Source organism: Temnothorax nylanderi, unplaced genomic scaffold (genome assembly GCF_030848795.1).
Source record: "Temnothorax nylanderi isolate EJ_2023f unplaced genomic scaffold, tnyl_v1.0 TNYL_tig0094_pilon, whole genome shotgun sequence".
Lineage (NCBI taxonomy): Eukaryota > Metazoa > Arthropoda > Insecta > Hymenoptera > Formicidae > Temnothorax > Temnothorax nylanderi.
The window spans coordinates 78,491-103,805 of NW_027249156.1; the positions used below are offsets into that span (position 1 = coordinate 78,491).

Consider the following 25,315-nt stretch of genomic DNA (forward strand, 5'->3'; position numbering starts at 1 on the left):
TAATAACATCGTAAATAAGAAGTGGATTGATTTCTAATGGGCATTCCACGAATCGCGACACAAAAGAATGGACAATAAGGAATCTTAAGTCGCGCTGACAAAGTGAAGAATCTGAAGTATCGCATTCTAATGACATAACTATGCTGTCACATTGAAAACAAACATTTTTATTGATGTAATACGTTCAATAACTACGCGTAGCGCCTCTTTCCTTATTCCGTCATCGACGTCATCGTATCAGTCGCAGCACAAGCGTGTTAAGATTCATCCTAAAGTATTCTTCAGATGAGAGCTAGTCGTCGCACGTTTAGAAAGCCACTGTACGTTCCGGAGGAAAAGCTCGCGTGATATACGTATATACCGGGCGGTCACGAGGAATACATCGCGTACGGCAGAAGGGTATACGTGTGTGAGTGCATGTGCGTGCTTAGCGTGCGCGTCGCGACGCGTGTGCACGCGCGAGAGACAGTGACACGAGGAGCCCCGTCGTCGTCGTGACGTGCACGAGTAGTGAACTGTGGAACGTGGGTTGAACGAGGAACTACAACGACGACAACGACAAGCGAACCGACTTCTAGCCCGATAATAAATAACGCGAAGGGAGAAATGTTCAAACTGCCCGGACGCCACGAGTGGGAGGCTTGGACAAAAGGTAAATGGAATATCCAGCGAGCGTGTGTGGGCGGTAAGGAAGATGTGAGGGTCGACCTCGTCCTGCGAGAATATAGGGGGTGGCTCACAAGAAAGGGGAATCGCCAATGATTGATAAAGAGGGCTTCTGCAACTGTGATGTTCTGATGTTGAACGGGGCTCCCATCAAGAAAGACGGTGAATACGAAGGTTTAGAACACGAGGTTTCGTACTTTGTATCTATAAATCGTTTCCGGCCACTTCGTAGAGAGTCCAATGAATCGTAGAATTGTATTCCTTGTCGCGATGTTTCCTATCCATCAAATTCTTTGGCATCTTACTCCGGCGAGAATCTAGTACAACGTTTTTGTTCGTCATTTTTACTATTACTTAGTTAGACATTCTGAAAGCGCGTGATAATTTGTCAGAGCTAACTTTATTTACAACGGAATGAATAATGCAATTATCCTTTTTCTAACAAGTCAGTTTCTTGCCGTTTTATTATGTTATCGATTTTTTAAACCATGCCTCGACGGAAATATGTGTCCTGGAAACAAAGGCAACATGAAACGCATGACTAATGTCAGATATTTATCGCGACACGTTCGGCAATGAAAGCAAGTATATATTTACAAACAGAACTGTCCGTGCCGAAGCATCGTCGAATGTTACATATTCAAGTAGATGAAGGCAGTCAGGGAATCTTCGATGCTTCGTCATGTCGAATATTTTGAGAGAGCGTAGAGAGAAAGAAAGAGAGGGAGAGAGAGAAATTTGCATATTGACTACATTTTAGATTCTATCTACTTTATAGCATGTGTAACACCGAACGTGCTAGCGAGGTAAACTTTCCAAGTTGAAAAAAAAATACTAAATTAAATAAAGTTCTATTAAAAATCTTTATGTAAACTAGATTTGTGCTTTAAATTCTTCATTATTTTAGGAGCTAAATATTATAAATTAGTCTACAATTAAATTACGATAATACATTCTTTAGTTAAAACTTTACGCTACATTTATCTTTCTCTTTTGACACACATAGATCCAAAATAGAAAATATATTACACTAAATCAAGTCTACGTTAAATCGAAAAATGCATATTACAGAAACAACTATGTATCTATCGATATCATAATTAAATATAGGAAAGATGAGAAGGCGTTTGACAGCGATATACTCGCGTTCCGTGCGATAAGTAACGGCGCAAGTCACTTTCGTGATGCTTCGCGAGGAGATTCGCCCGATAGCCGTAACATTGTAGGAAGGATCGCGTCCAGCTGCCCGATATACATCGTACAGTTATGTTTCCTCGCACGTGTGTACCGTATGCACCGCTCCGTAACGGGTCCTCGCGCGACGATGAGGCAATTATTAAATCGCAACTCGCAAATCGCGGCTCGCGAGATTACCGGCGCGGCGTTCGTCGCGACGCGCCGCGCCGCGCCGCTCCCTCGCTGCGCCATGCCATGCCATCGCGAGAGATTCTGTTATATGCGGCACACCTGGAGTCAACCTTGACGATGCCGTTCGCCCCTCACTTATCACGCGCGGTATGTGCAATGCATGTGAGATCGCGAAAAAATTACAGTTTGCTTGTGTACGAGTCGCGCACGTCATGCGATCCGACTAGCGTATCATTTTGACGAGCTGCAGTCGCGTGTCTACCAGGAAAACTCGCGCAAGTAAAAGCAGCATTGAATTCAGGTTTCTTAGAAATTTCTCCGTTTTTACTCGATTGGCGTCGTCTTTAATAATAAGTAACGATGAAAATTTCAATCGGCACACGGAAAAAAAAAAGATGTATTAACAGCATCAGTGTGAGTTGAGATAAAATCTATTGATGCAACATCAATATTAATGAATAAAAGACATTAGATAATTGTTTTAATAATTTAAATAGTGGGTTCAATAATATCCAATTGAATTAACTATTTATGTTTGTGGCAGCCCGTGACGTCGACGTTTAATTGAAGCAACTTTATTTTTTTTTCTGTGCACAAAATTAAACGCGACGAAATGTCGAAGTAAACATTAGTGATCTATAATGTGGAACGTTAAAATAAAAGTTGCTGTTATTTAAGTCATAATCAACACTGAGAGATGATAACTATTATAGATCATTAATCTTAAAAATGAATTCTTATAGTCAAGATAATTTATTGCGCGAATACTAACTTTAATAAATATGATAATAAATACATTTTACATATTACCTTTTTAATTTATAGTTTATTATACTTTACAATATTACGTTATTAAAAGATTTTATATACACGTGCATCTATGTATTTCTTAGCTGTTTTAATCGATATTGATTACGCTACTTTTTATCTCTCGGATATATTATCCATTCTTCGAACAATCTGTTCGATCGAAGGCCGACCGTGTGTAAGGCGAAGAAACTTGTTTCTTCGCGGCGTCTTCGAGAATAAAATGGTGGTTGAATGTATTTTAGGATCGTCCCAAAGACTCGACCTCGCTTCTCCCTCCCCCCTCTTCTCTCTTTCTCTCTCTTGATAAACGTTGCACACGCACACATGTATTTCTGGTCGCGGCGGGGGTGCAATATGCTGCGCTTCAACCGGTTCGCACTTTGTCGTGGGTGGTTTTTAGGCGCAGCTGCTTTCTCGACTGTCTTTCTTTCCTCCTTGCCTCCCTTTCTCTCTCTTTCTCTTTGAGCATAGACACGTTTTTGTGCGAGATTCTCCTCTCGTCTTCGACGATATTCTCGAAGTTTTCGCGCCTCACATCACCGACTTTACAAAGTTTGTTAAGCATATGATAAAAGACGCGTTACACGCGTTTTCGTGATTGATTTGAAAATCTGTGACACTGATGACTGAAGAGCCCAATATCTCTCATTTAGAAAATTATTTTTGTAAATTTATTTTGTAAAACTACCTTTTTGTATGCTTATTTTACAAATTTTTATTTGAATTATGAATTACAATTTTTCTATTTGTTTACATGTGATAATCCCACGTTGTAGATTCGTGTAAGCGAAAGAATAGAAAAATAGAAATTTAAATAACTGCTTCGATGTTTATGACTTTCCGTTTTTCGCGATATCGATTAAAATTAATTTTAACAACATTGATACTAATATTAATCTATATTTGTATGATTGCAATATAAATGTGAATATACTAATGTTACATTAATGTGATTGCCGAAATTATCATTTAGAATTAAGGTTCCGTGTTGTCGGACATTCCGTATACTAATCACAACTGATAATGTAGTCATAATCGATCATTCGAGGAGGAAAGATCAGGACGGGATTGAAGGGGAACGAACGGCCTGCTGCACCGTACAGTCTATTTCGCTAATAGTGCCTATCGCGGTCTAGTTAGTCATAGTAAGCCACAATTCTCCGTCTTCAAAGTACTCGACGGGAACGTCGCGATGCCCTTTCCCTTCCTTTTGTGATCGACGCCATCGACCGTTCGGGCGATCCGTCGTTACCCCTCTCGTTGGTTAGCGGCTTGTCAGTTGATGCATCCGACCACGATGATGCGCGGCATACATCGACCTCTCGCTCGTTAGATGACTAACTCAGCGGGGGTGCTGCATACAGGGTGTCTCAGAAACACCGAATGTTCTTTCTACCGCAGTTTCTTTGACCAATCTATATACAGGCGACATTTGTATTTTATCGTAACTTTCCATTTTTTAATTACTATACATCTTCTGTAATTTATAAGCTCCGAATTTAAATCCCGTTGAGGTTTGCTCGAAATTAATTGCAAAATATAATTTTGCCATCTTCTTTCCTAAAAAAGGGGAATTCTCAATTCACTTAGAAGATTTCCTCGTTTTCAGTCAATTATTTTTTAATTGATTTGATGCTTGATATCTTTTCCGAAAAAAAGGGAAAAAAAGGAAAAACTTTGAATCTACCAAAAGGCAAAGAGCCGTCCTGTGATTCTAGGGTACCCTGTACATAGAAGCCCCCGTTGTGTGCATTCGAAAATGCGTTTATTTACCTCCATCGTGTGTCGGTTGCGTGTCTGCGTCTCGTCCGCGTTTCGGGGTCAAAGATCGCTCCGCGTCCTTTCGGGAAGGATGAATCACGCGCGCGGAAGTAAGGAGATCGATAGGACCTTCGTCCGGGAGCGCATCGAAACTCGCCCTTGGAAAGGAAACCCTCGGTCGAACTCATTATTCTCTTGGGATATCAGAGGAAGCAAAGTGAAAATTTTCCATTATTAATAATAATGATCGAAACATAAGAAAAAGTAGATGGAAGAGAAATAATTAATTATAAATATGAAACTAGTATATCTTTATAATAATGACGTTATTATATTATTAAACTAGTTTATATAAAATAATGTATAATTATTTTATTATTTTATTATAAGTATAGTTATTTTTTATTGTAATTTTTCTTTATGCTCAATATCACTATTCTAATATTAATTAAAATATTTTTGTCATATATATCTATATATATATAATTAAAATTATTCGCAGACAATTTAATATACATAACGATGGTAACAGTGGTATAATGTTAAATTTTAAATAATGATAGGCGGGGACTATCGGAAGGTATTCCTTCTTCAGTATCGATCTTTCCTTTAAAATTATTTAAACGAGACAGTCAAGATTGGAATCGTCTCTTGACAATCTTCTTCACTCTTCGGGATCTTTAATTTACAGCATTTCGTTAAAATTAGGAAAACTTCGTTAAATAAATATGTGAAATTTTGCAAAACAAAGACACAAATATGGAAAATTACTCAGCAGAATACAGAATTATTTTGTTTTTAATTTTTATTCGTTAGCTGTCAAATATTAATTTTATTACCATACATAATTTTTTACATATACGTTAATAACATTAATTAAATAATTTTAATTTTTAATTGGGAGTGTCTTTCTGCGTTATATAAAACCAGATGAATGTCTTTAATAGAAAACGAAGAGAAAAGAAATCAATCTTTTAATTAAACTTAAAAATAAATTTAGATTGACTTTTGAATATTCTTTTTTGTTAAAGTTTAAATAAAATTTTCTTACTTTTTGATTTAGTTAGCCACATGTGACGATTATAAGACATGGGTCGCCATGGCAAAAAAAACGCGGCGGTCTTTTTCATCAGCGCTTGGTATTTCCCGGAATTAACATTTATCGTCGGCCGCGCGCCGCAGTCTCTCATAAAAGGTCCATTCGTGAGTTTCGAGGCTAAGCTGCCGATGAACCGATCCGTTTAGAACTCCCGATAATTGGTAACACGTGGAACGAACTGACATGTGGCCGAGAATGACGTTTCTCCCAGGCTCCTCTGTTTTTCTTTTTTCGGGGAAACCTACGATATTCCCGAAAACGCGACATCGGCATCGACGTCGGGATCAGGACCATTATACATATGTTCTCGATCTGTCAGAAACGCCCATTTCGATTCGAAGTACGCCGCTCATACTCGTTTATCGCCGGAGCTTTTTTTCTCTCTCTCTTCTTTTAACGATTCGTTCGAATCGTTGCACGGATCGATGAAAGAAAGAAAGAGTGCCTTAAAACCAGTCCAGCACTCTGGCTCCTGCTCCCTCATCCCGACGATCGTCCAATTACGTTGATTGATTGACGCTTACGCGAAGACAGATATAAGTACAGCGAAATGGTATTTCCGTTTTAGGAGCGTCTGTCAAGTGTAATAGTATAAATTAGATTGAATGATTTGCGCGGTATGATAATAGTCCGAATTATTTCTCCGAAAACTTGAGAGAATTGAAATAAATTCGATCTCTCAATTAGGCTGCAGAGTCCATTTGATGCTACAAATGCTTTGAAGCGTTCTTCTTCTCTTTCTTTCTTTACTGAAAGAAAAGAGAAAAGGAGACTTCGAAGCATTTGTAGTGTTAAGTGGACCTTAGTCGTACAGACAAAGCATCAACTATTTAGGGAAACTAAAACAACTTGGAATTTTCGGATGTTTTTTCATCTGGAAAAATCAAAGATTCTGAAGGAACTGATTTCTAAGATTTTTTAGACATTCCGATAGAGAGAGATTCCATTTGTTCTGAGTGCGCTAACAATAAGTGCATGAAGAATGTCGGAGAAATGAAAATTGCTTTCACTCGCGTAGACGATGGATTACGTGAACAATGTATTCGACCGCGGTCACTCGTCGTTTATTATCGGAGACGAAGGAAGTTTCTCGAAACGGAAACGAGATACGGCCGCGACAATAAATCACGAAGTACGCGCGCGCGAGCGCGATCATCTCTCTCTCTCTCTCTCTCTCTCTCCCCCCCCCCCTCGTCTCGTCTCGGCAAAGTCTACGAAACGATAGATCGTTTCGTGTCGCGTACATCGTTTATTTTTAGCTTAGTCGTCTTGCAAAGTCGAGACGTCACGTCGTTCCTCCTTCTCGTCATTGTCTTGCGGATAACATTAACGGAATACGGATTACTGGGGAGAAAGAGAGAAAGAGAGTCGGAAGTCTCTGACACGATCGTGTCAAAGTCCTTCCTCGCGACACCCGTCATTCCCGAGACATTATTATTCCGCGCAGCAGCCGCCTCTTTGCCATTGTTATCGTCATCGAGGGAATAAAATGACTTCGACGTGAGGGTGTTAAAAACCGAATCCATATCTCAAAACAACTTATACAATTAATCTCTAACAATAAGTCAACATCTACAATACAACTTAATTATACAATTAATTTCTATATAACAATAAGTCAACATCTACAATATATAATAGTATTTATTATTAAATCCGTATTCGATCCTTCGAGCATTACGATAGAGATGAGAGAATTCCTGGGTATCGGTTTTGAAAACGATCCTGAAGACCCTGAAAAAACTCGGAAGTCTTTTTCCCGTAGCCTCCGGAAATTCATGACCTTCGAGGTAGCAACAGACTGATATGGGTCTCGACTTTGAGAAGATGAAAATTTATTTGCCAGAAGACTTGGCGAGCTCAGCGGCGACCAATTTCCGGGGATTACTTTTACAGGTCTTCGCGTGTATCTTGAGACACCCGAAACGCACGATCGTGATCGGAACACGCACTGACGGGGCTTCCCCCTTTTCTCTGCTTGCAGATATACGGCTACAGCTGAACGAACAGCTGAGATGCCTCGACGTGAGGATGGAAGCACAAGTCGCCCTCGTGGCCGAGCTCCAGGATTTCTTCCGCAAAAGGGCGGAACTGGAGCTAGACTACAGCAAGTCCCTTGATAAGATGGCCAGGAGCATACAGTTGAGGCATAAGGAGCAGAAACAAAAGTACGATAAGTATATCATGTCTATTTATTCTATTTCTAATATATATAGCTTTTTACATTTTTCATAAAAAAAACATTTAGATTGAAAAGGAAGAATATATACATCAGAACATATAGAAAAGTGTAGCTAACAATAAGATATACAATTTTATTATCTTAGAGACAGTGCAGATGATCGCAAATGCGTCAGATGATTACGCGACTTTGCATTTGCGTCATATCAAAGTAATCTCTTATTATTAAATTATTATTTACCTAATTGATATTTTAATCATAAGAAAATTAGCTGTTTAGCGAAAGAGTTAAAACGACTCACATTCGTTTAAAATGTTTGTGTTTACTTTTTTACCGGGAATACGATAAAACTAAATTAACGACGCAGAAATTTGGTTAGCTGGATAATTTTATAAAAAGCGAAATGGCGAGAAAACAAGGGAAAATAATTCTGCCGTGGATTGTAGCGTTAAATGATTAATGAAGATACACGCGTTAATTAATTTACTGTAATTCAGGCGCGTGCACCACGTGTTGCACGACGCAATTGAAACGATGACACGCGTCTGTATAACAGCGTTACATTTGCACTATTACATTACATCACGTTGCGCAACGCGAATTGTTTCGCGATTACATTACGTAAATTTTGATTAAATATTCAATTATATTCGAGATGTAGTCGATGTAGACCCTGATCATGCATGATTACATTTCGGTCATGAAATGCATAATTAATTGGATCAGAGCTCGATCCAGATACCTTAAATATTTATCGCAGAACTGCGATTTTACATTAAAATCAGCAACGATCTTAAATATTCTATTATATATACTTTCAAGGAATTTTTCTTTCAAGAGTCAATATTAAATCGTCAATGTCTGGGGAAGATAGAAATCAATATTTGAAATAGCACGACTAGGATAAACAGATAATATTTGACAAACTATTTGCAATATTAAAATTATAATTTTAGATATTTGACTTACAGAATTAAAATAATATTTCATAGTCTGTTTATATCTTTAATATTTAATTTATAAGAACAAAATGATTTTGGACATTCTATAATATGAAAGCAATTGCATATATTGCAAATTTTCTTTACACTGTCATTGTAAGAAAATTAAGCTCTAATTAGAGGTCTCGTTCCCCTTTAAGGAAAATGTTGGTGGTATATAAAATTATTTCGATATATAACAGAGAGTTTAAAGCTATTTCATTGTTCGTATTACATCGGTCACAACGTAATTAATAAATAAACGTCATTGTTAGTAGACTTATGAATTCTGCTGCATATATCTCGTGACGATTTATATTTCTCGCATTTATTCCGTAGAGTATTGATGCGATTGACATTTTCCGCGTTCCACTTTTGCGATGGACGGACGAACGAACGAATGACGGAAAAGCGGACGGTTTCGCATTTTTCCCGCGTCCTACACGCGCGTGCACAGCCATCCGCCGGCATCGTTCCCGCGTTTGCAACATGCCCCAGTTCCTTCTCGTCATTCAACCCTGAACGCGGGGTGCCCCTTTTGTGCGCCGTATTCAGCGTTTCACAAAAGGGACGCCTCTCTCGCGGTACACTGGTACACATGGTACACACGGGTAAAATGTAATCCGCAACCACGTCGACACACTCTCTTTCCCTCCTGCGCGTTTCCCTCATTTCGCTCCGGGAGATATCACGAATCGATAGTTCCTCTTCTTTGCGAAGGCGCATCCGGGGTTACGTCGTCACATTCGTTTACCCTTTCACAAGAAATATAATTACCGTGAAGTAGGTTTTATGGTCGATAACCGGACGACCTCGTTTTAAATGGCCCACTTGCAGTTTTAAAAATATCGTTTGTAAACGTTTATAATAAAATAATTTTTCAGGTGCTTGTATCGAAGGATCATCATGCCGTTTATATAAAACAGATTTCGGAGATCCGTTTGTGATATCAAAATAATTTTAGACACTCAATCTATAATATCAAAGAAATTTTTGATCTGTAAAACTAGAGAGATTTTAGGCAGCTTTCTTATTTAACATATGAAAGAAATACCATTTTATCTTAAACCTAAGGATATATACATATAGCGCACTCAATATGCATGAACGAGCAAGCAGAACGATCGCTATTACGTGTGCAAACGTAAGGACGGAACGATACGTCGTTGGAGCCGCAAGACGACGCGAGCGCGACGCTTTATCGGCTCGTTAGCGGCCGATTTAATTGCCGTGTAATTACATCGATATACACGCGCGCGGAACACACATCCGTCGCCGATTTAATATCGTCTTTATCGATCGTTTTCCGCAGGCGGGAACAATGGCCCCTGTTCTCCAGCTACGCCTGCTGGCAGCAGCTCGTAAACGAGACCAAGTCCCTCAGTAGGGACCATGCCGCCCTGTCCGAGGTCTACAGCACCCACCTCGTGGGCCGTCTCAATCAGGTGATGGAGGACGTGCAGCGAATTTACAAGCGTGTGAGTGTCGTACGCCACGCGGTACAACAGTACCGTTAGGCAGTTAGTCGGGATCGCGCGATTGCCATCGTCGCGCGCCGCCGTGTCGTGAGAAGTTCGACTGTTCCATTGTCTCGTCGAATTAATTGCCTCGAATGTCTCCATTCCGCCTTCGCCGTCGCCGTCGCCGCCGCGATGTTTCGCCACAGCTTGATGGCAGTGCCAATACACGTCGGGTGCTGGTTGAATGAATACGAATGCTGATTCCATCACGACGAATTTCTCGACACTTTGCTTCTCACGTTCTCTTATAATTGCAACCCTACTTTTATTTTTGTAATTGGATTCTCGTAAACCTCTCACATAGCGCTCTTATTTATATCTCATAAATTTCTTTACGTACGCGCTATTGTACAACCGCAAATTGTTCCGGAAGAAGAAATGTCGTCTCTATTGCATTTGATTAAAATTAAATTTATATATTACGGAGACATTGTATACTTAACAATTTTACATCCTTTTAATCGCGATTACATCTTTTCGGCGTTTCTTGCTGCAGTGTCGCGAGATCGGCTACGAGACGCACGAGGAGATACTCCGGGTATTGCACGAGCTGCATACGACGATGAAGACTTATCAGGCTTACCAGGCCGAGTCTAGGCAAGCGGAGACGAAGCTTCGCGTCGCTGAGCAGCAACGCAACAAGCTCGAAGTGGCGAACGCGGACAGCCGTGAGAAACTCGCACGCAGCAAGAAGTACAAGCTCATTGAAAAGGAAGTCAACAAGGTAGGTTTGTAGAATAGAATACATCGAAGGTCGATCTCGAGTGCTTCTACACGACAAGAGCACTCGTAACGACGTTGAAAAAGCTGCTCGACGGCGCTTGATCTTCGCGCTTCTAGAAGAAAGTTTAAGCTCTTCTCCCTGCGGTCGTTTCACCTGCGTCAAATTGTGTTGACAATTGCAACCTGGCCTAGCGTGGCGAAGGAAAATTGTACGTAGCACGTTTTAGATTCATTTATCGTATTTTATTTACAGAATAGGTAGATCTTTAATACTCAATATCTCACGCATTTATAGTGAGTCTCGAAATTAAAACTCTATCAAGATGATTAAAATCTGGATAAATCTGTATTGCAGGGTCAACAAAATTTGACAAACGCTCTGACAATTCTGGATAAAAATTTCACGCAAGCGGTATTTGTTACAACAAAATATTTAAATTTCTGTAATTTGACACGCGCGTATTTTTCATATCATTCGCGATAACGAATAGAGACGTTGCTTCGATCACACGCGATTTATTCAGCCTCTTTCGAGCCTTTTTCGAGAGCGACCCTGGCCATGGATAAATCTGGCATATTGCGATTTTGCGCGCGTCCTTCGGATTTTGGCACCAATATGACGACGTGTTATGAGATACGGTCGGTCGAGAGATTGCTCGTCGACGATCATCCGCGACTTTCCTTTTCACTCCCTTTGCCGTTTTGACAAGATGCTGGCATCTGACGCGGCGCGGCGGAACGGTTTCTCTCTCTCGTCGCTTCTGGCGAAAGACTGACAGTGATTTTACACCAAAGACGCAGCGATTTATCGCGACGATACGGCGGCAAAATCTTTCCACGATGATGAACACGCGGATTTAACGTGCGTCTTTTTCACCGTTGCGCGTCTACCAGCTGTTCGCGAAGTCAAAGCAACGCGCCGATTAGCGGGAAATGCTTCGATACGTTTACCCGTTGTGCGATGATTCGTAAATATGCCGGGAAATTGCGCGGTTCTTCCGGGAAGTCAGGAATGAAACTTTTAACAATGTTGTTGAAACTTTTAATCAAGATATTTCTTTCCAATCGATCAATCTTATTTAATTTTGACAATTTAACGTCTCAAAAAAATTTTCAAATAATTTTGAATATTTTACATAAAGAGATTAGATTTGGTTCTTAAAAATCGAAATGAGTTTACGTGTGAGGTAGTCTTGTGAATGTTATATGTTATAAATTTACCGAAACATAACTGTGGGTTATTGATTTTATAAATTATAAAATTAATATTGAGATTAGTTTTATAAGTCAATAACTGGTGCTTAAAACTGGTGGAAATCGAGAGATCGAGTGTTCTTTATTCGTCGCGTCCCTTTAAAGCGAGGTATCTGGCGTGGCGGAACGTAGCTGGAAGTTCGCGTGTCTTGCCTTCGTCGATGCGATTGAAAGGAAATTGAAAGGACAGCTGGAACAAGGCTGGAGTGCCGTCCGCTGCGTCTTAATAATTTCGTTTCACGAGCCCAGCGGAATTCAGCGTTCATTACAGCTCTACAGTCGCGCCACTAATTTTCCCCTGTCACAATTTAACAATAAGGACATCGTTAAGATCAACTGTCGGATCCGTCTTCGTCGGTGCGCAAACGTATAAAACTGGATAACTATGTCTTTAAAACAATTGTATAATAAAAATTAACGACTTCTGCAGTCCTCTTTTAAGACATTGACAAAGTAAGAGCTTTGAGAAGTCCGCGACTGTACTACAGTCTGCAAGACAGCTTTGAGAAACTTTAACTTTGAAAGATACACCGAGAAATAAATGTTTCCGCTCGGCGCGGCGTAAGTATAGTTTCGAATATTACAACGTTGAAGTAGTTCTTGTCGAAGTATCCTTCCTCTCAATAGCTCTGTTATCGCACACTGCGTGATTTACGGTTGCTGTCGACACGAAGCTTATTACGCCAGTGTGCTTTCCATGCCAATAAAGATTTGATTCGCCCCGCGATTGTTGGTATTTTATATCCCTCGCTACACGCTATACTGCATGTGCATTATCAGGCGGAAATGCCGGCCGCACGAAAATATCGCCGATAAAATGCGGATCGACGAAAATGTTCGGCGGCAGGTGGAAACGCTACGCTAGCGAACGACGGTGCGTCGGCTGGACGATATCCAGGCCAATCGCAGGATGTCCGAATTAGGCATCTGCGTCATCAGTCCAGCAATTGTTCCGCTTTTTGTCCATCGTCGACTATCTCGCGCGCCGTTACGATTCACGGAATCGAACGGATAATCGTCTTTCTGGTCTTTCGAAAACTCGTTCGTGCGTTCTAGAGTTGGATTCGTGCGACCGGACTGTCGTGCGAATAACGACCGTGGAATTAAAATCGAGACGGAAGAGGGAAACCCTCAAAAACTTTCCGCGCGATTATTCAATCATCTGATTATTCTAATTAATAAATTCGCAACGTTCATGAAGCTATTACTGCAAGCGTGAAATTATATCAATTCTTGCAAACTAATCTCGTACTCCTTTGCTCGTAACTTTTCCAACTTTTAAGATTCTTTAGATTTAAAATTTTCTCATTAAAACTCTTAAGGTATTCTTCGAGAATAGGTATTTTACGATCGGAGAAGACTTGAAATTTCAGTCTTTTTTTTTTTTAATCTGGTAAGTGGGATCGAGAAATTTGAGTAAAAATAGGAGGGCATTTGCTCGTCTATATTTTTATTCTGTGACAAATGTGCGTTCGCGTCCATATATTCTACGAGGGCCATATGCTTCACCGTTTTGTTGGCATGAGTCAAAGGTCCCCGGGGACTCGAAGCGTTTCTCCAGCTTACAACTGGGAGGATATCATCCACTCCGCGGAGTGAATCGTGAGAGACGTTAGGAAATCCGTACGACGCGTATCTCTCTCCGCGTCCTTCCTTTTTTTCCCCACTTCTTTCCAATCCGAGCAGACGTCGACCGAGGATTTAGGGCCGACCTGCTAGCGGGCTTTTTTGCCGAGCACATGCAACTCGATGGAAAAATAAATAGCGGTCCCCCTCGAGCAGCGCGGTTATAAGTGCGATAAGACAGATGGTTAAAACGGCCTGGAAGCAAAAGGGATACCGAGATGTGAGAGAAGAGTGTAGGCGCCAAGCGACTAGGAAAAAAAAGAGACCGACTCGTCATTGTCGTAGTATCGTTGGAGTTGATGTCATCGCTCGCATTTTAAAAGAACACAAATTTTGTTTATAAAACTTATAAGTATAAGGATCGAGAGTTTTTCTACGAAATTACGAGATATCTGCTATTACGAAAGTATATATTTGTAAAAAATTAAATTACTATCTTACTGCATTGATTAAAATTTTGTTAAATAAATTTCTCGAAAAAAAAACTTGTATTGCCATTACATTAATAATTTAAATACTATTGAAAGTATAGGACGCGCGAGAGCCATGTAAGTGGCTTATTCGGTAGAACAAGGATCTTAATTGTGATAATATGAGAAGCGATAACATGTAGACAATCCTTGGGGAGAAATGCGAGACGAGGAAACTCGTCCCGGGAATCGGCGGGGTCAATTAATACGCTGGTCGGCGCCGGCGATTAATAAGATTAATTAGGCGAGTCTTAGTCTCTCGCCGCTCGGTCGCTCCTCCAGGGTAAGGCGCAACATCGTCTCTAATCCGACGTATCCCCCTTTTCAGAGGAAGAGCAAGTACCAGGAGGCGAAACTAAAGGCGCTCAAAGCGAGAAACGAGTACATCCTGTGCCTGGAGGCTTCAAACACGACGATACACAAGTATTTCGTCGACGACCTGTCCGATCTCATCGACGTAAGTTGCTCATCCATACTCGGGCTCGCACGTGCACCCCATTGACCCCGCGACCAATGGCCGCGCTTTCACCAGCCTCCGTAATCGTTACACTTATTCGTTGCATTGTAACGTTACGATATACATTGAATTTATATTCTGTCACTTAATAAATTATTATGAAATCTAATGAAATATTAAAAGGTGAAGAATAACGATGTTAAGAAAAGATAAAATAAATGTATAATTGTAAAGATGATTGAAAGACCGCAAAGAAAAAGTTAGACACAATTTACTGTTTTTAATTTCTACCTTCAATTATTAATGTAATCTAATTTATTTTATGTAATCTAATTTATTTCATGGCGCAAAAGATAGATAAAAAATGAATGTACATTTGCTTTTACCCTCGCAGTGCATGGACTTTGGATTTCACAATTGCATAGCAAGGGCATTGCTGATGCACTGCAGCGCGGAGGAGGGTAGGCAGCGTTCCTTGCAATCTGGCGCCGAACAATTAACTGCGTGCGTCGGTGCCCTCGACTCTCGGGCGGATAAGCAGAGATTCCTGGAGTCTCATCACGCGGCCTTCATGATTCCCAAGAAGTTTGAGTTCCAAGGACAGCGTGGAGATGAGGTACGAAAGAGAGAATTATTTCAAACTTTGTTAACTTATCGGCCTTTCTTCATCGCCTTTTAATCAAACAGCAATATAAATTATGATGATTTTATTTATGATTTATTTATGATTTTATTTTAATGAAACCCAGTTAATAATACAGCTATGAAAATAAAAGAGAATAACTTTCGAAAACTATGAACAATGTTCTGGTTTTTATCGGAATTTCTTCGTAGTCATTGTTACTACTAAAATTGCGATTCATTGCTCTATTTCTTTCCTGATAGACGCCCGAACCCGAACTGCAAAAGATGCTGCACTCGGAGATGGAACAACGACTGCAGCAGCTACAGCAGAGGGTGACGTCGCTACGAACTGAATCGGAGGAGGTGTGGAAGACTCTGGAGACGGCGGAGGCGAGTCTGCTCGAGATGTTGACCGCCAAGGATTACGATTGTTCGAGATACTTCGGTGATAACGCCGTACCTACGTCTAGGCCGCCGGAGACGTTGCAGATCAAGTTGCGAGCTGACAGACAGGAGACTGAAGAATTCTACCTCACGGTAAGTTTTATATGAGAGCGTTCTATCTCCTTCTCCTCCGCTGCGAACGACAGACACATCATCGCGCGGTCGACTATTGATCGTCACATTAGCTTGCGAAGAATAGAGGAAGCACGCGAGCAAGAGACAAGTAGAAAATAACCGATAAAAGCACATCTGCGTTCAGTGATTATTTTTCCGAGAAAAAATGTTTTTCTTTACTTCATTTATATTATATGATTATTATCCAATTTCTTTTGTCTTATTTATATATAAAGATTGGAAGAATCAGATTCTACGTTTTGTTTTATAAAAAGATTATTAACGTTAGTACAAAAATTAACATTAACACAATAAATATTCAAGTAAATTTCGTTAATTATAAGAATTATCTTTGATGTAAAAAAATCCGTTTTACAAAGCTTATATATTATCTTTCACATTGATGTTTGTAGAAATTCAGGGAGTACCTTCTCGGCACGTCGAGAATAGCCAGGTTAGATGCGAAACAAGAGTACATCCGACAGAGCCTGCTGGATGGGTCGAACGCCAGTCCGAATCCGTCGATTTCCGCGACGAAGCAGAAGCAAGCGCGTCGCAAGCGGATCGGTCGCTTGCAGATGAACGGCCAGCCAAAGCTGTTCGGCGGTTCACTCGAGGAGTACCTGGAGAGTACGAATCAGGAGATACCACTGATCATGAAGAGCTGCATCCGCGTAATCAATCTATATGGCTTGCACCATCAGGGTATCTTTCGCGTGTCGGGCTCGCAGGTGGAGATCAACAACTTCCGCGAGTGGTTCGAGCGTGGCGAAGATCCACTTGCGGATGTCACTGACGCTTCGGATATCAACAGCGTCGCCGGGGTGCTAAAACTCTATCTAAGGGAGCTGCGCGAACCCCTCTTTCCCATTATCTATTTCGAGCATCTGATGGAGTTGGCGCAGCTTGAATCGAAGCAAGACTTTGTCAACAAGATGAAGGAGTTGATAGCGAGTCTGCCGCGACCGGCTGTGATCGTTATGCGATATCTTTTTGCTTTTCTCAACCAGTGAGTATTGCTCTGCGAAGAATTCGTGTATGAAGTCTCGCCGGATTTTTAAAGCCTGGTCTGTACTTAAACAGTTTGTCGGAATTCTCGGACGAGAACATGATGGATCCGTATAACTTGGCTATCTGCTTCGGCCCGACCTTGGTGCCTGTTCCGGAGGACAAGGATCAGGTCCAGTATCAGAATCAGGTTAACGAACTTATCAAGAACATCATTACGTTCTGTGAAGAGATTTTCCCAGAGGATATTGGAGGCACTCAGTATGAAAAATACATCAGCAGAGAACCCGACGACGTGTAAGTAAAAATAAATTGATATATTTATCATGAAATATCACATATTAAGACAACTTAACATTAAATATATAAACAGCATTTATAAAAGAATCTAAGAGATCTCGCAATTTTTTTATCAATCCTCAGGCATTTCTTGAATCTTTTTTGTTGTTTGACTATTGCCATGATTCATAATTTAGGGATGTTGGAGATTCGCCGACGGAACAAGTTCAGGAAGACATGGACTCGGAAGTTTACCCATCCGAAGACGGTAATTTTGTTTCCAAGATATTTGACCTCACTGAATTAGAAAATATTTTCATGAAGTGTAATCTATCTGTTTTCCAACCTTAGAATCAGAGAATCTCGAAGCTACGGCGCAGTTTGACTTCAACGCGAGGTCCGAAAGAGAACTGAGTTTCAAGAAGGGTGATACCTTGACATTGTACACGCAGGTCAGCAACGATTGGTGGCGAGGCGCTCTAGCCGGCAGGGAGGGACTGATTCCTGACAAATATATTATGCTCAAGATAAAGTTAGTACTAGTATTTTAATAAATCATAATAAGTTTTATTTTACACTTTAACAGAAAATTTGTCAGTATTTTATCTTTATTTCAGTCGAATTATTATTTAAGTAAATTTAATATTTAAGTTAGTTTATGATTTAAATCCGAATCTTATTTAATTAGTTTCTAATCGTTTCGTCGGTACTTTCTGCTTTTTTCTCAGGGATGAAGAGCGTGAAAAGGAACTTTTAAAATCGTCCAGCGAGGAATCTATGCGTAGAAGAGCGTCCAGCTCGGCGGACAGCATGCTGTCGAGCAATAACTCGCCGCTGATGGGCCCGTCGGCGAATCCGAGCACTTGGTCGTCCGGCGCGGCGTCCGATATGTCATCCGCCACGACGAACATAATAACGGACAATAGTAACGCCAGCGGTATTATCGCGTCCGTAGTGACGAATGTGCCCTGCATCTCGTCGTCGGCGCAGCCGATCATCAGTCGAGAGGTATTGGAAACCACCGTTTAGTAGTTGACCTGATTAATCTGTGCCCGATTCTTCTCCTCTTCGTGTTCGTCTTCGCTTTTTGGCGTGTATTGTCGCACTGTTGCATACCGACGCACCGTCTAGCGACTAGCAGATTTTTATTGTCTTCGTACTCTTCATGACGCACACTCAGGTGCATGGCTGCTCGAGTTGCAACATATCTTTTTTTCGTTTCTTTATTATATTCTCGAGCGAACAAAACCGCGTCTAAAATGCACAATGTAGATTGACAACACGAAATCTCTTGCCTTCGCACTGCACCTGCATATCAGATCCACGCATCGCTTCGTCATGTAATTCGCGCGATTCTCTCATGGTCGAGTGCAAAGTTTCCGTTCTCCACGAAAAAAAGACGAAGTTAGTGACTGGATAAACTCGGGGGGGGGGGGGGGGTAATTCAACGAGCTGTCGTCGCGAAATGTACGCAATATCGTTTACTGTTGCGATTCCGAGGTATATAAGTGTTCTAAAGTTTCGCGGACAGAATCGACGCAGTGACGCAGAATTAGGGAAGACGACGAGACGTGGGAGAGAGGCACTTCACGTGAGAGACGTTTTATTTTAAGTTAACTTAAATTCGGAACAGCACACGAGTACTTTATAGGACTTTATACGAGTTTGTACGATATATTTGTAAATAAAATATAAATATACATATTCATTTTGTGCTGCATGTGCCGCCTTGTGGTTGTTCTTGTCTTGTGCGCCGCCTGTGTCCTCCGTTTTACTGTGTGCGTATGCGTGTTTTAATTTTCTTTACGTTTTTTTCTTTTTTGTCAACGATTGTTTTAACGGTTGGGATGGTTGATGTTTTTCCAGATATACGTTTAGTCTCTTGGCCCTTTAGTTGGCGAGAAAAGCCATGCCGTTTCGCGCCGCACACATATACGCAGAGCGAAACGCGGACTAAAAACTGTTCGATAAAACTGGCCGCCAGTGTTGTTAGTTGTGTGACTAAGCTATTTTTATCATAGTCGTGTTGTGTCGTCGAGATCGCGAGATTGAGATTTCGGCGGTAAAGTGTGTTCGAGCTTTTTTCCTTTCTTTTTTTTTATTATTTTTGTTTCTCCTTGTCGATTCTGTGAGAGTCTCCTAGAGTTTCTTCGTAGAGCGAATTCTTCCTCTTCGGTCTGTAGATGAGATCAAAAGGAATGCCGCTCGCGCGGGCGGGCCTGCTTGTCTCCAGCGGATATCCTTTCGGCTTCCGAGGTGAGTAAAGAGAGTAATCTCACCCATTGCAATAGCCTTATATAGCCATTATTAACCCTCCGGGGCAGTAAAGAGACAAAAAGAGGTAAACTAATTCATCGTTTATTACGCCGGTACGTGCGCCCGCTTACGTGTCTGTCTCAGTTTTACGAGCAGTTTTTAATCCTGTCCCTCAAGTGGCACTGTTCTATGTGTGTGTACTTCATCCCTTCATATTTGTGCGCCGATTTGCATGCGAGCGACTATAAGTGTCCCGAGATTAGTTTTACAGACGCTTTCTGAACCGATCGTGTCGAGACTACTTACAAAGTACTTTGATTAACACGATATTTTGATTGTTAGATGAAAATATCTTGGAAACAATTGGTTTATTAATGTACTTTGTTCAATCACACAATCAGCACCCCTTTCATTCGGTATTCACACATATGTCTCACGTTGTCGTTATATCGTGCAGTTGTAAATTATTCACGAATTATTTCACTCTCCCCAGTTTTTATCTATACACGTTGTTACATGGAAAATTGTATATAGGGTGTCCTACTACCATTGGATGACCTTTCTAAAGTCTTCTACAAATCTGTCGTTGACATCTTCCTTTATGAAATTTTAATAACTGATCACTATTTGCTATACTTTCCCTTGATATTAAATATATCTGCAACTTAAAATTTAGACAAAGAAAAATAAACGAAAACTGGCATTCCAGGAAACTGCCTGTTTCGCTATAATTCACTAAAAAAAAGTCTTTGTTAATTTATTCTAAAATTATCGACGTTTCAGTATAAAGAAAAATTTAAAATTATGAAGTTCATCTGTGACTGTGTATGTTTGAAAGTACATCCACCGGTGGCGAGACCCCTTGTAGACGTGAGAAGAGAGGAGACGTGATTCGATAATAATTCGACAATAATTCGTATCTCGTTACAGCGCGCACGACCGCTGATAGGTCAAGACGACGTAGTATCTGCGTATTACCCGCAATAGTAAACGAGACCCGTCTGTCGGCTACACTCAGGCAACACACACCCATTTAGCCCCACGCGTACGCGCTTCAAGCCTCGCTACGATTGTTCCCGTGACTGTTTGCAGGCTGATTCCGTGACTCCGTCGAGGCCGGCCAGATCGTCTACCCCTACGGAAAACGAGAAACACTCGGAGCAACATAGACGGAACGCGGACGGCGTTCTCCAAATCTCCCTGGAAAATAACGTCGACTCCATCGACGGCGATTTCTCAAACTCCGTTCAACATCAACAGCAGCAGCAACGAGGCGGTAGCAGCAACGAGGAGGTCACGAATGAGGATTCGGGGAGCAGTTCGGTGTTGGCGACGATGTCATCGCTGGACGGCATCGTGGCGAAACGCGGCGCCAGCCGGAAGCAGCAGCATTGGAAGTCGCAGAGCGTCGGCGAGAGCATGTTGACGCAGCAACATCAGCAGCTGCAGCTGTCGCACGCGAACTCTCTACCGACTTCAACGATGACGACGACGATCGCTACGATAACGGGGGCGACGACTACGACAACGACAACGACCATCGTGACGCCAGAAGACGAGTCGCAGGATCCCCAGACGACGACGACGACGACGAACTTCTCGGCGAATCGCGAGCTCTGGCAGCGTCGCGCCATTTCGCAGACGCAGCCGAGCTCCAAATCATCGCCCTACTCCCGTACGTCTCAGGAGTTCCGCGAGATGCGGCAAAAGCACACGCCCGATCTGGTGATGGATCTGCCTTTGTCGGCGCAGGACCCGGTCGGCAAGAAGTCCGCATCGTCCAGCAGCCTGAGCAGCTCGGACGAGGAGACGATGATACCGTCGTCCTTGCTGGCGCCGCAGCAGCAAACGCCACCCTCGCGAGCGGAGGCGGCCACGTCGCCGACCGGCGGTCCGGAGTCGCCGGACATGAGCACCGCCGCCGAGCGCTTCGCCAAGCAGAACCAGTGCACCCTGAAGAAGAACACGAAGACCGGGAATTCGGAGAACGCCACCCCCGCCGGTAGCAACAAGCTGAAGCGGATCGAGACGGCGGAGCACGACGGAACGGGCGTAGTCGTCGTCGACGCGGAGAACGACGAGATCGTCCGGTCGGCCAGCTCGAATCAGATCGCCGTCGCCGTCGCCGTCGCCGTCGACGGGGAAGGTGGAGGTGGAGGTGGAGGTGGAGGCAGCGGAGGAATGCCGCTCAGGTCACCCCTCCCGCCGCGCTCCACCCCCAAGATCGTCGCCAAATTCGCCGACATGCATCTGACCGGCGGCAGCCAGGTGGTTTCGTCGTTCAAGCCGCAGGTCAAGGTCAAGCCGACGATCCTGCGCAAACCGGTGCTGCCGTTCCCGCATCCGCATATGAGCCCCGAGCTCGCGCGCAAAATCGAGAAGCAGGCGCAGAGTGCGGAGCAGGCCAACTAGATTGCCATATGATCGCCGAGCGGAGCCGAGGAGGCTTACGTTTATTCGCGTGTTTGTCGGCACGCTTGTGCGGCACTCCGGCGATCGCCGGTGATACCGCTCTTCCGGGCGTTTCCTCTCGAGTCACCGATGAAAGTGATACCAGGACCAGGTCGGTCGGCGATACCGGCGCGCGTTTCGAGGAGACACGCGAGCTCATCCCGCGTCCCCTCGAGTCGCGGTCGCTCTCGAACGATGTTACTTGACAATAACCGTTCCCTCTCGCACGCGCGGAATCCCGCGTGAGAGACGCGAATCATCAGAGGAGACGCGATAAAGAAAAAGAAAAAAATCGGACCCAGGCCGTCGCCGGGGCGTCAAGCCGATCGTGCCACGAGATTTTTCGTGATTTCGCCGTCTCGAGGCGCGTGTAGCGTGTAGATTTAGAGCGATATACGAAAGCGCGACCACCCATCGACCAGTTACTCCGCCCAGTCGCGAGGACTTCTACCGTATTAATTATCGTGCCCGGGAAGAAAGGAAAGCCGCCGCGGGATAGCGACGCGGGTCGCCGCGCATGCTAAATCCGGCGCGCGTTCGAGCGGCACATCGCGAGACCACGGCGCTATCCTCGCGGAGGCGAGTTTATTTTTTCTACAGATGTTTTCCATTTTCGCATAATTTTTTTACCAAATGATCCGCGCGAAGCGACGTTTCTAGTCATCGAGCGAAGATAAGAATAAGAGAAAAAAAAATGAGAAAAAGAGCGAAAGAGAGAGAGAGAAAGAGAAGTGAGAGTGTGAGAGTGTGAGAGAGAAAAGGAACGAGAGAGAAAGACGTTAGCATCGAAGAACGTAAATTTGTAACGTTGGACGTTGGACGACGGTATAATTTATTTTTTAGCGCGTGCCCGATGTATACGCCAATGATGAATTTTCCTGCTACTATCACTATACACTTGATGAGCACCGTTGCGAGTCGCGTGCCGCGACGAGCACGTTCGATGGTTCCTTTATGCGCGAGCGAGTGTATGAGTTTGAAGAGGAAGAAGAGAGGAAAAAAGAAAGGAGAAGGAATGGAGAGGGAGAAAGAAGGAGCATGCCATTCCCCACAACCTTCTCATCGCCCAAGACAACTCTTTGGTCGTGAGTCCAGGTCTGTTTCTCGCAGAGCGGAAGTGAGAGTGAGAGTGAGAGAGGAGAGAGAGTCTCTCGGGGTCCTGCGAGTCCCGCGACTTTATCGTTAGGTTTATTATAATAGGGTACGTTACACTAATATGTATACCGCGTGCCGATCTTAATTATAGGTACTAAACTAATCCAAACAGCGATGTTCGATATATTCGAGTTAAAGACAGAGAGAGAGAAAAGGGGGAAGGAGGATCTAGCTAGGTGATTACGACGACAACGTCGCGAGCAGTTGCTTATTACATTTCCGGTACCAACGAGCCGAGAGGAAAAGAGGAAGAGAGAGAGAGAGAGAGAGAGGAAGGAAAAATGAAAAGAAACAGGAGACAACACATCCTCTGCAACTCACCTCGATGTTATTTCCGCATCGCCACCCTCTGTAATCGATCGAAGGGAGGAAAGAAAGAAACTTATACTCGTGATTTAACGATTATCGTATACGTGCGTTAACACGCGAAAAAAAATGTATACCGCGTAAGCTCGTATTCGCGAGGAAATCCGTTCGTTCGGCAGAATTCGCGCGAATCGACAGCGAATTCCAGGAGTCGCGTGTTTAAACTTTAAACCTGCGCGACGCTCCCTCACTTTATGTGTGTATCGACTAAATGTTTAGCACGCGTTAAGCGGTTCTGGCGTCGCCAGCGTTATCGCGATCTTTATTACGGATATCTCTATCGATATCTGAACACTTAAGTACGATTGATTCGCGTCGAGGATGTCGAGTCCTCGCCTTTAATCCCACCGACACTTTAAACAGACTTTTAGCCTCTTACTGCCTCGATATTTAGATATTTATTTGTAATTGAATTCGAAATATTCGAGGAACGCGAGTTCATTCAAAGTCTCAAAGCGAACAAAGGTAATTTATAATTCACGAAGAGGTTTTATTTTTAGTAACGCGTATCTGGGACATGTCGGCTATAGAGAAATCGAAAGAATAAATCTGTCGCTGGGATTGACGTGTCGGCGTGTCGAAGAACCGTACGTCGAATAATTCGGGGGAAAAAAACCCGAGATATGCGATAGCGCTGGTTGACTTTAGGATCATCGCTTAAGATTGCAGGCGCTATACCCACCGCACCTATGAAATACCAAAGCGAAAAGAATACGCCCCTCGCTCACGTTGACTTGTATACAATGATTTCGTGATTATCGATCTTCGTAATCGGTTTCCCGGTTTTCAAGCGTTGCCCCGTCGTTCTCTCCTTTTCTTTTCTTTTTATCGTCTTACATCCGTGGACTGCGTATTTTGTATTTAGTAATCTCTCCAGTTTTTTTTTTCTTTTTACGCGGTGCCGACCGCACGCCGGACGATATACATATATAATGATTTTTAAACGAATCCGTAAGGTAATTTAATACGCATTATAATAATTTAGTGTAGCCACGTCTTATCAGTGGATGATCCGAGAGGAGCGTAATAGCTTAATCGATAATCTCTCCCATTAAGGCTAATGACACATATGGATATCGTAATAAACGAACTTACAGGCTATGTTATATTATGTCACGAACGAGGCTTATTCGTCCGTCTGCGTCGGAAGATTTCCATCCGCATCCATCCCGATTTTGCGTCCAGACGCTTTCCGGCAATGTCTCCGATGATTTTCGCATAACAGTTCTCGGCTTTTTTTTTAGAATGATTATTTTATTTTATTCTTTATATTACTGAAATATAAAACGTATATTTTAATGTGTTAATTTTTTAGCGTGTATTATATTTAGTTCACTGATGATTAAATATTTAAGAATGAACGTCTCATATCGAAGGAAGCTTCGCCAAGATCAGGCATCCCAGGTAAGATCGCTAATTTATCCTACAGATAATCTCACTTCTACCAGTATATTAAGGGAGATAATCGAGAACAATTTTGTTTATATATACATACAATTATATAAAAAATATGTCCATATATATTCTCTTTCTCTTGTATAATCTTTGTTCGTATATATAGAAAAATAATACGAAGAGTTTAAAAATGACTAAAAGGATAATTTTCGCATTGTTTATTTTTTACGAAAAAAATGCTAAGTGTATATGTAATCATAAAAATGTAATAATTGAAAATAAAAAAAATATATAGAATATTATGTGA

General features: G+C 42.3%; 1 protein-coding gene across 4 annotated transcripts in view; it reads left to right on the forward strand.

The window, feature by feature from the left end:
* Window positions 1–24,714, forward strand: part of LOC139775179 (SLIT-ROBO Rho GTPase-activating protein 1) — a 58,434-nt gene extending 33,720 nt beyond the window's left edge. For 2 of the 4 annotated variants that reach the window (XM_071710985.1, XM_071710986.1), the window contains exons 2-14: window positions 286–652; window positions 7,689–7,872; window positions 10,179–10,344; window positions 10,883–11,110; window positions 14,788–14,916; window positions 15,311–15,532; window positions 15,802–16,077; window positions 16,512–17,107; window positions 17,182–17,403; window positions 17,583–17,653; window positions 17,737–17,917; window positions 18,114–18,393; window positions 20,734–24,714. In XM_071710985.1, coding sequence (XP_071567086.1) covers window positions 607–652; window positions 7,689–7,872; window positions 10,179–10,344; window positions 10,883–11,110; window positions 14,788–14,916; window positions 15,311–15,532; window positions 15,802–16,077; window positions 16,512–17,107; window positions 17,182–17,403; window positions 17,583–17,653; window positions 17,737–17,917; window positions 18,114–18,393; window positions 20,734–22,053 — 3,921 coding nt within the window. In that variant the 5' untranslated portion in view covers window positions 286–606 and the 3' untranslated portion in view covers window positions 22,054–24,714. The remainder of the gene's footprint in view (window positions 1–285; window positions 653–7,688; window positions 7,873–10,178; window positions 10,345–10,882; window positions 11,111–14,787; window positions 14,917–15,310; window positions 15,533–15,801; window positions 16,078–16,511; window positions 17,108–17,181; window positions 17,404–17,582; window positions 17,654–17,736; window positions 17,918–18,113; window positions 18,394–20,733) is intronic. The other 2 variants (XM_071710982.1, XM_071710984.1) reach the window with 1 other exon arrangement.
* The last annotated feature ends 601 nt before the right edge of the window (window positions 24,715–25,315 follow it).